Source organism: Propithecus coquereli, unplaced genomic scaffold (assembly GCF_000956105.1).
Source record: "Propithecus coquereli isolate 6110/MARCELLA unplaced genomic scaffold, Pcoq_1.0 Scaffold6, whole genome shotgun sequence".
NCBI classification, from domain to species: domain Eukaryota; kingdom Metazoa; phylum Chordata; class Mammalia; order Primates; family Indriidae; genus Propithecus; species Propithecus coquereli.
In genome coordinates this window covers 7,898,188-7,908,598 of record NW_012151951.1, presented here as the reverse complement: position 1 = coordinate 7,908,598, position 10,411 = coordinate 7,898,188, and the positions used below count along the sequence as shown (strand labels likewise).

General features: G+C 34.9%; 1 protein-coding gene across 1 annotated transcript in view; it reads right to left on the bottom strand.

Moving 5' to 3' along the window:
* ATM (ATM serine/threonine kinase) overlaps positions 1-10,411 on the bottom strand; it is a 146,448-nt gene that overhangs the window by 106,841 nt on the left and 29,196 nt on the right. The window contains 8 exon segments of the mRNA XM_012659127.1: positions 142-315; positions 1,991-2,111; positions 4,373-4,503; positions 4,633-4,708; positions 5,452-5,607; positions 6,003-6,085; positions 8,746-8,945; positions 9,688-9,859. Of these exon segments, the coding sequence (XP_012514581.1) occupies positions 142-315; positions 1,991-2,111; positions 4,373-4,503; positions 4,633-4,708; positions 5,452-5,607; positions 6,003-6,085; positions 8,746-8,945; positions 9,688-9,859 (1,113 nt within the window).

The window sequence follows — 10,411 nt, the reverse complement described above, 5'->3', positions numbered from 1 at the left end:
AGGCTGAGTCAGGTGAAACAGTGAGAAAGAGACACAATCAAATATGGGGATTATCTACACTGTTAGGTCCATAATAATAATAACTAAAAAAAAAAAGTTACACAAGGAAGATTATAATAAAAACTATTCATCCACATATACCTTTTTCACAAGGTGAGGTTCTAGTCCATTCTCTTTCACAGATTTGCATAGGGCAAACAAAGCAGGTTTTTCACAGATAGGGCTACAGTGTAAAATCACAGCTATCAACATCAGTAAAACAGATTTTCTATTATAAATCTCATCCAAAAGTTCAGGGTTCTCAGCACTGTGGGACTTAAAAGGAATATTTAAAACAATAATGTAATGAAAATACTTAAACATTACAAGTTAACCAATCAGGCTAAAATCAATAAACTTCATGACAACATCTAAGCAGCCTGTAAACAGTTCTAAAACCTACAGATATGGAGCTAAGAGTAGCAATTTTGAGAAAATATAAGTTTTTTAGAGTTGGAAAACTGCTCTACATAAGATCCTACAGAAAGAATTGCCAAAGGGAAACCACTGCAGTGAGGTATAAAGTACCTTATAGAAAAAAGAAAGAAATCGCAAAAAGAGAGTGCAAGAGATTAAAAGCTCCTCTTCAACTACCAAGGATAACATCACAGATATTTTTTATCATTAAGATACTTTAACATATAGCTCTTTATACTTTAAAAAATGTTATCATATATTATCAAAAGGAACAATAAAATCATATGATTAGATAGAATGATACATGCATCTAGTTTAAATATCAATTGTAACATCCCAACAGATATCTATATCTTTTAACTAGCTATATTTGATAGAAGTTTCTCTTCACATTTGCAAAACCTGCGAATCATTGATCCTAGTTCTATCTTTTGGTATAAAAAAAAGTAAGGACTTAATTCCTTTAGTAAATGACAATCATTGGTGTATTTGAAAACAGTTATGAGCTTTCCAGTAAGTCAATTCCTTCACCTATTCCTTATAAGACACGGACCTATATACTGTCTAACATTCTGGTTAAAAATCTTTTACTCAGAACCAAACCAAACATTCTAGCTGTCCTTTAAAAAGTATAGAAGATCCATGTTATTTTATCACTTTTGTTCATGACAAACCAGCTATGTTGGTTTGTTTCTATATGTTTCTATACCGAAATATATATAAGATAGAATTTGCTTTTTTGATAACTTTATCACAATGCTGATTCATACTGTGTGGTCTCAAGATGTAAAAACCTCTCAGGTCTTTTTCTAGATGAGTTGCTGTCAAGTCAGTATTTTCCCTTTTGACAGATGACAGGCTGATTTGAAAGGTATAACATATATTACCTCTATTAAATTTTATATTTACACTCATCCTTCCAATCTATTGAAATCCTTTTCTAAATTCATATTCTTTCAAACAACTGTCCTTTTCAGTTTCCTGCTATTATAGATTTGATAGTCATCTTATTAACCACTTCAAATACTTTTTAGAGACAAATTAGGGCATAAATAAATGAATAAACTTGAACACTAAGATAAGTTTTACCATTTTAAGAAAAAATATTCTAGGAAGAAATATGAAAATCATGTTTCACTAAAAAATATCATGATAATATGACCTTGTATTAGAATGTCTTTTTCAATCTATTTCTTCCTATTGTCACTTGTTCCCTTACTTAGCTTTTAATCAGATCTTACACAATTTTTAAAATAAAAAAAGAAGCCATTTAAACACCCATAAAAACTCAGTTAAAATTTAATTGTCCCCCCAAAAATGCTATATATTAAGTTGAACCAAAAGAAATTATGATGATTTGACCTATTCTGATGTATAAATAACGCAATTTCATTCAATTCATCGAGTTGTTTTAGACTAGCTTTATATTATAAACTATTGGATACAAGCTGTCTTATGCCAAATTTGGCAAAGTAATATATAGCATCTTAATAGCAAGCATATGATAACAGCAAATATGCATTACTCAAATTACCACTTCTCTCATTCCTTCCTGAGCTTTCAAGCATGCATTTTCAAAAGCTGGTTGCTGAAGCTTCAAAGGAAGTGCTTTCCATAACCTGGAAGAATCACCTAGTTTCGTATACTGGAATAATCTTTAAAAAAAAAAAAAACAAAAGCAAAAAGTAAAACAATTTTTAAATTTCAAACCCTACTTTCCAAAGTGTATTCTATAACAAAAATAAATTGCTCCATGAGATATACTAACATACTAGCTCTTTTTGCAAGACTAATAAAATCTATATAAAGAGGTTCAGACCAACAGCTTAGCATTAGGGTCTTTAACACAGAAGCCATTTTCTCCTGGAATTGAAGAGGGTGTCAAAAGATCGTTTAACTATTGCCCAAATTTGAATAGCACTGAACTCAAACTAGCCAGAAAAGATAAGTTGTTCTCTGGCCAAATACCAAGAAGAGTCCGCAAACTCCTATGTCAACCTGTTCTAGTATTTATTCATCCTGAAAGTAGGCAGCTTAATGTCTTGATGTTCCATTTAAATTTTGTTTTAGGTAATGGAGAAAATTTGTCAGTGCCTTTTGCATAATATCCATATAGTCAAGGATAATCCTTTTTTTTCCCTTGAGACATGCTGGAGTCCCGTGGCACAACCATAGCTCACTGCAGCCTTAAACTCCTGTGCTCAGGTGATCCTCCCACCTCAACCTCCTGAGTAGCTGGGACTAGAGGCATGTGACACCATGCTCAGCTAATTTTTTTAAATTTTCAGGGGGATTGGGTCTTACTATGTTGCCCAGGCTGATCTTGAACTCCTGGTTGCAAGCGATCCTCACGCCTTGGCCTCCCAAAGTGTTGGGTTTACAGGCGTGAGCTACCGTGCCCAGCCTAATGATTACTCTTTAATAAATTTTGTCCTTTATGCTTTTTTAATAACCAAAGCTTTCATAATTTGGGGGGTTCCTCTGATTCCTCCAGTTTCTCTAACCTCTCTTAAAATAGCCCAAAATTAGGTATCTCCTATAATTTGGACATTTGACCTCTTCAAATCTCATGTTGAAATTTGATCCCCAATGTTGGAGGTGGGGCCTAATGGAAATTGTTTGGGTCATGGGGGTGGATCCCTCATGATTAGATTAATGCCCTAATCTTATGGAGGGATAAGGGAAGGGGGAGTTCTCACTCTGTTAGATCCCTATTAGCTGATTGTTAAAAAAGAACCTGGCACCTTCCCTTCCTCGCCCCCCCTTTCTCTCTTGCTTCCTCTCTCATCACATGATCTCTGCAAATGCTGACTCCCCTTCGCCTTCCATCATGAGTGGTATCTTTTATCTGTGAAATTTAATAAGGACTTGAACTACTATACATATGTACTACCAATCCTTACAGTGCACTTTGGTCTTACTGAAATGAGTTCCAAAACCTGAAGGAGTAGACACTGTTCCTGGTTTATGGAAACATTACTGTCAGTATATTCAAATTTTGAATATATGAGTTCTAACACTTTGTGTGATTGCTGGAATAATATTGTGATCTATTATTGGTAATTACATTTGAAACGTAAAGTTACTCAAATGATTTTTACCTTTGATGTTTCTAAAGTGTCATGTAATTTCCTTTTTCACATACATTCATTTATTTTACAAATAGTTATTGAACACCTACTACACGGCAATTGTTGTAGGTGCTAAAGATACAGCAATGAACAAACAAAAACCAATGTCCTTCAGGAGCTTATATACTAGTGAAATAGGGAGAAGTAAATGTGTTAAAATATACTACTTCAAGTTGAAATAAATGCTAGAGAAAAATAAAACAGGGAAGTGCTTTATTTATAGGCATTGTGAGGTGGGGGAATTTAGACGTTGCAATTTAGAGTTTCAAAATCAATTTGATAACCTGGTAAACATGCAGTCCTTAAGAAATTAGTATTTGTTTATTCAGGTACCCAAATATAAAAGATTGTCATGATAGAATCATTCCAGTGCCTCACTGTATGTTCACTCAAGTAAATATAATTGTAATTAGCACAATGTAAAATGTTCTAATTATCATTATAAACTCACATAAAATCACAGTAATATCCAAACATTCTATAAACGGGAGATATCACCTCCTGTGCCAGTAGACACGCCTCATTTAAGTCAACCACTTATTAGTTATGTGGCATAAGTTACTTTATCTCTCTAAGCCACAGAGTTTTCATTTATAAATTGGAGAAAATAACAGTATCTAAGTGATAGGAGTGTCAAAATTAAGAAAAACATAAATGCCATGCACGATATATGCTCAGTAAGTGTTAGCTATTTTTAATATCACAACTAGTGAGCTATGACTGTGCTAGACATTGCTTTGCTATCTGCAACATTCCAAACACTTCACGAATACTTGACCCATTACCTATTGATTGACTCTGCAGCCAACATGCGAACCTGGTGATGATTATCAGCAAGAAATTGTGGAAATACTTCATTTACGGGAAAGTCTTTTCCCATTACATTAAGAATAGCCCATTTTGAATGAGGATCGGCCTATGGGAAAAGAACAATGAAGGTTAAGTATGAAACATTAAGAGAAAAATCACTTATTAATGTTTGTTGAAACAAAGGATGCTTTAAAAATTTCAATGGAGACCTTAACAATAATATGAAATAACTCACCTCAAGCAAAGTTTTAAGGCATTTTACTAGCGCCATTCTTACAGAGAATGTGCATTTCCTTTCCTTTGTTAGATGCCTGAAATGAAGTAAGTTTATCAATGTCAAATAATCATTCCAATAAAAGCCCCAGTCAGAAAAATCACTGGATATTAAGGTTATTATAGGTTGCTTCCAAAATTTCTTTCTGTGATAAATTTAATTCTCTTTATGTGGAATATGGCAATACATTCGCCTCCCCAAAAATTCAAGCTAAAAGAAATTAGTTTGAAAGGAGTTCATTTTAAGGTACATTATTTGTTTTTCACATGATTATGCCTCTTTTGAGGGGTTATCATACTTCACCTAACCATTTTATAGTAAATTAGCTTTAAAAAGGAACTTTTTTTAAAGTTTTGGTTGTTACATCAAAGATTCCAAAACTACATTCTATATTGATTTAGATATGTGCTCCTCAACAAGTATTATGGTGCCATCTCAGACTGTAGCAATATGCATGAAATAACCAGAAAATGAAAAGGCCAATATGTTCACTCTGGGAACATGAAAAATTCACTTTATTTAGGCTTGTTGTACTTTCTTTATTCATCATACATCTAAAGCCATTAAGTGATTCAAAATTTGCAGGGAAATATACTAAATAGTTTAGAAAGCCATGCTATAAGCAAAGAGCAATGTAGTTCTTCAAGCAATTAAGGAAAAGATGTATACACTTACATAGGAGGATCAGAAGAAATCACTAATGTAGAAGTGTAAAGTTTTCATTTGCATCTAGACATAGCAAAAGAAAAATAAGAACTCCACAAAATAGATAGTACTTGCCAAAATGCTCCAATCACTGTAAGAAACTGTCCTTGAGCATCTCTCGTGTTCTCAGAGTCCAAACTGCCTTGACCTAGGTTTGCCACTATATGGAGGGCATGGTTTAAAATTATTTTACAAACATCTTGGTCACGACGATACAAGGAGCACACGTTGCTGTGGTGGAAGAAGTTTAACTTTATAAGCTTAATGGAGCAAATCAGTTATTTTATAAATTTTTTTTTAAACAGAATCTCACTCTGTCGCCCTGGATAGAGTGCAGTGACATCATTGTAGGTCACTGCAATCTCAAACTCCTGGGCTCAAGCGATCCTCTTGCCTCAGCCTCCCCAGTAGCTGGGACTACAGGCATGCACCACAACGCCCGGCTCATTTCTCTATTTTTAGTATAGACGGGGTTTCACTCTTGCTCAGGCTGGTCTCAAACTCCTGAGCTCAAGCAATCCTCCCGTCTCGGCCTCCCAGAGTGCTAGGATTACAGACGTGAGCCACCGCACCCGGCCTACTTTATAAATTGAAAGTGAAAATAACATATGGTTTTAATTTCTTACGATAGTGGTTTCAGAAGTTCAACAACATCTTCCATTGGCAAGGGATATTCTTCTCCAGGAAGTTCCTTTAAAAGCACTAGATACTAAGATGGTAGGAGGAAAAAAAATCAGTTGTCATAGATCGTTTACTTTTAAAAGCATATATATATATATAATCACAAATTCATATACACAGCTGTAAATTTTGAAGACAGTATATAGCAACAAAAGGCTGTGAAGTCAAACAGAGATGAATTCAAATCCCAGTACCACAATCTAAAATCATGTGGTTAAAAACTTGCCTTATATCATCTGGGGCTTTTATACCCTCACCTGTAAAATGGGGATATAACACTCACTTAGCCAGATAACTATGAGAATTAGAGAAAATAAATCTGAAGGTCTAGTTGCTATTGTGGCATTCAATAAATGATCATTATTATCACTTATGTGGTTAAGAGCAAGATTCTGAAACTATAATATGTCCCCACATGCCCCAAATAATGCTTGCATAGAAGAGTCCAATGGTTAAAAACTAATGAATTAATGAAATTTATAAAACAAAGATAAATCATGTGCAGTGAAGAAGTCAAACACCCTAACATATCTTTCCATAAGGCATCTTTATAAGGCTCCCCACAATACTATGGATAGGAAGGGTTGTTTGAGGGCCCAGGCACAGTGGCTCACGCCTATAATCCCTGTGCTTTGGGAGGCCAAGGCAGGAGGATCACGTGAAGCCAGAAGTTTGAGACTAGCTTGGGCAACATAGCAATACCTCATTTCTACATATTTAAAAAAACAGAACAATTAGCCTAACATGGTGGCACATGCCTATAGTCCCAGCTACTTGGGAGTCTGAGGAGGGAAGATTGAGGTTACAGTGAGCTATGATCATGCCACTATACTCCAGCCGTGGCAACAGAGCAAGACTCTGTCTCAAAACTTTAAAATTAAAAAAAAAAAAAAGGCAAAGATATGGAATCAACCTAAGTGTCCATCAATCTATGAGTGGATAAAGAAAATGTGTTCTGTGTGTGTGTGTGTGTGTGTGTGTGTGTGTGTGTGTGTGTGTGTATATATGTATAGCATAGAGTACTACTCAGCCATAAAACAATGAAATGATGTCATTTGCAGAAACTTGGATGGAACTGGAGAACATTATCCTAAGTGAAATATATCAGGAATGGGAAAACAAGCACCACACATTCTCACTAATAAGTAGGAGCTAAATGATGGGTACACATGGTCATAAAGTGGTGTAAACTAAAGGGGGGGTGGCAACGGGGTGAGGTATAAAAACTTACCTAACGGATACAATGTACGCTATTCTGGTGACAGACACACTAAAAGCCCTGACTTCAGCATTATACAATTCATCCATGTAACAAGAACACTTATACTCCCTAATATTTTGAAATTTAAAAAAGTGGGGGGCTGTTCAGCAACTACCAGTTATAATGGGCAGTTATAAACAGGTAGCCTGTTTCAGAGAATTGCCAAATAATTTTTCTACTATGGGAAGAAATCACAGGAGATTTTTTTCCTATCATTTATGTAGAAAAATACATTTCTTATACCTTTTCTGATATTAACAAAGAAAATTAAATGATCCTTTTCGTTATTTGACATGAGAGTCGTGTGTATGAGGTTACTGAATGTTCTGAAGTGACTTTAAACATCAAAGCTTCAAGAAAAGCATATAACGCTTCCCCTTGGTCGGGGCTACAGACCTGACTTGAGTGCTTGTCAGGGCCGAAACCAGAGGCTCAAACAGGGCACAATCAAACTACTTCGCTGTTTCTAGGAAATTAACATGCATGTTCACCAAGGCTGGGAATATGACCAGGGATTCCACCACAGACTCAACCTGCAATCTGCTGTGATCAGAGGTTCTAATTAGGGACTCAAAAGGTATGTTTGCCAATTTGCTGGAACTGGGGGTGTAACCTCAGACCCATCCAGCTACTTGCTGGGTCAGGGGCTCTACCCCATTTCACCAGGACTGGGGCTAAGGAGATGGCCCACATGGTCAGGAGATTAGTTACATATAAGGTTACTGAGTAAATAAGTAAATGAATTGAGGTTCAGTGGGAACCCAGGTTCTTTATTGCCAGAAAAGAAAGCTACAAATTTGAAGAGAGAAAAAACAAATAAACCCTGTGATACCGGCTTGGAATTGAAGATATCTACCAGTAGATAGATAGATAGGGTAAGGGCAGAAAAGGGATTACTTCTGTAATATGTTCATCAAAGTCTAAATCTAATCATGAAGAAACATCAGAAAAACCCAAAGTGAGGAACTCTATACAGCAATTGACCTGTACTATTCAAAAATATGAAGGTCACAATAGATAAGCAAAGAACTGCTCCAGATTGAAGGGGACTGAACAGACTTTACAATTAAATGCAATTATACAATGTCAGTTTCCTGATTTTGATGATTATACTGTGGCTATACAGAAGCGTATCCCAATTTTTAGGAAATATACACTGAAGTATAAGGGGCATTACATATGCAATTTAGTCTCAAAATAGTTCAGAAAAAAATGGTATGTGTGTGTGTGGAGAGAAACAGAATGATTAAGGTTTTTCTCACAGCACATTAAAAGAAAGTATATTTTACAACTAGTCCCAGATTCATTATTCAAGGAAGGAATTTCAAGTCTTCAAAGGTACTATGTGATTTTTACATGTCAACCAATTACATTTAGTCAGCAACATTAGACAGAATCGAAGAGCTTCTTCATTTCACTTAACTCACCATACGTAGGTGGAGGGATTTAGTAGGGTCTAGTGTGCTAGAATCAATTAACATTAACAATTTCCTCCGAATATCGGCTGCCCTAAATGACACAGTATTGGTCTGAGCAGTAGTTACACACAAACACAAGAACTTGAGCATATCTAAAAAGAGTACATCTTGCTTAGAGAGATATTCTTCAGCTAAAGGATTCATGGCACCTAAAAATAAAAAGCACTCATTAATACCAAGAGAGGGGCACAATAGCTGTATATATTGAATATTAACTCAAATACACTCCCCTTTACAAAAAAAAAAAAATCCCCTTTACAAAAAAAAGTATATGGAAAACAAAATTATAGCAAAATTAATTACACACTAGAATCTTCAAAATTCTTCATGAAAGGTTATTCAAGTATTCTATTATAAAGAGATAAAAAATATGAAAAAAAACTATATAGACAATCACTGCAGTAATGTTTATGACAGGGAAATAGAAAAGAATCTAAATTTCTGACAATAAAAACGGTCAAATAAACTATGGTATTCATGACTGGAATATTTTGAAGTTATTAAAAAGTATGATTATCAAGACAAGCAGTTATAGGGGAAAAAATGCTAATAATTAATGTTAGACAAGCTATATAACATATACAAATGTTGATGTTGATTACAATTTTCAAAGGGTCTATAAAGAAAGAATAGAATTAAGTTGAAAGTGATGGCATTATGGTTGCTTTTTCACTCTCCTGCTATTTTCCAATAACCTATCATATGGTTTTATTTCTTTAACAATTATTTTAAATTACTCCCATGAAGAATAAAATAGGAAACTAATAAATTCAATTAAACATCAGAAATTTTAAAGTGTACAGGAAGGAAATGATCTTAAATGAGGCCTTTTATAATGCCAAATCAATATAGAGAGGTAAAAGAAATCTCAAGCAATGAATATGTATTTACCTATAGTACTTTGGCTCTCTCCAGGTTCATTTGCATCACTAACACTGCTAGCTGGGTAATCATTAAATAGATTCATGGATGACTGATCCTCCACCTCCATTAGATTTCCACTAGTATCATCTTCCATTGATTCTATTTCTCCATGGTCAAATGGCTTTTTGGTAAAGGATGCCTTCAGAGAGAGAAGAGAAACAAAGATGCTCAAGTTGGTTCCTTTCAGGACACTATAGCTAAAATTCACCTAACCAAACAATGCAAGATTCAGGTGTAAGTATGAAAACTACAGCAGTGTTCCCCTACCTTTTTGGCACCAGGGACCAGTTTTATGCAAGACAACTGTTCCACAGATGGGGAGAGAGGACAGAGGTGGAGCTCAAATGGTGATACGCAGCCTAGTTCCTAACAGGCCATGGACTGGTACCAGGCCATGGACCAGTACTGGGCTGTGGCCTGGAGACTGGGGACTATGGCACTACAAGTACAATTTCTACTAAATATCCTATAATAGGAAAATGGATATATAAACTTTAATGTGTCTACATAACAGAATAACATGCAAACTTTAAAAAAATAATTTCTTATATTAAGTTTCATAATACCCAAAGTTGATGAAGGTATGGGGGAAAGTCTCAATTGGAATGACTATTTTGGAGGACAATGACAATATTCATCAAAAAAGTAAAATTCCTTTTTTTTTTTTTTTTTTGAGACAGAGTCTCACTCT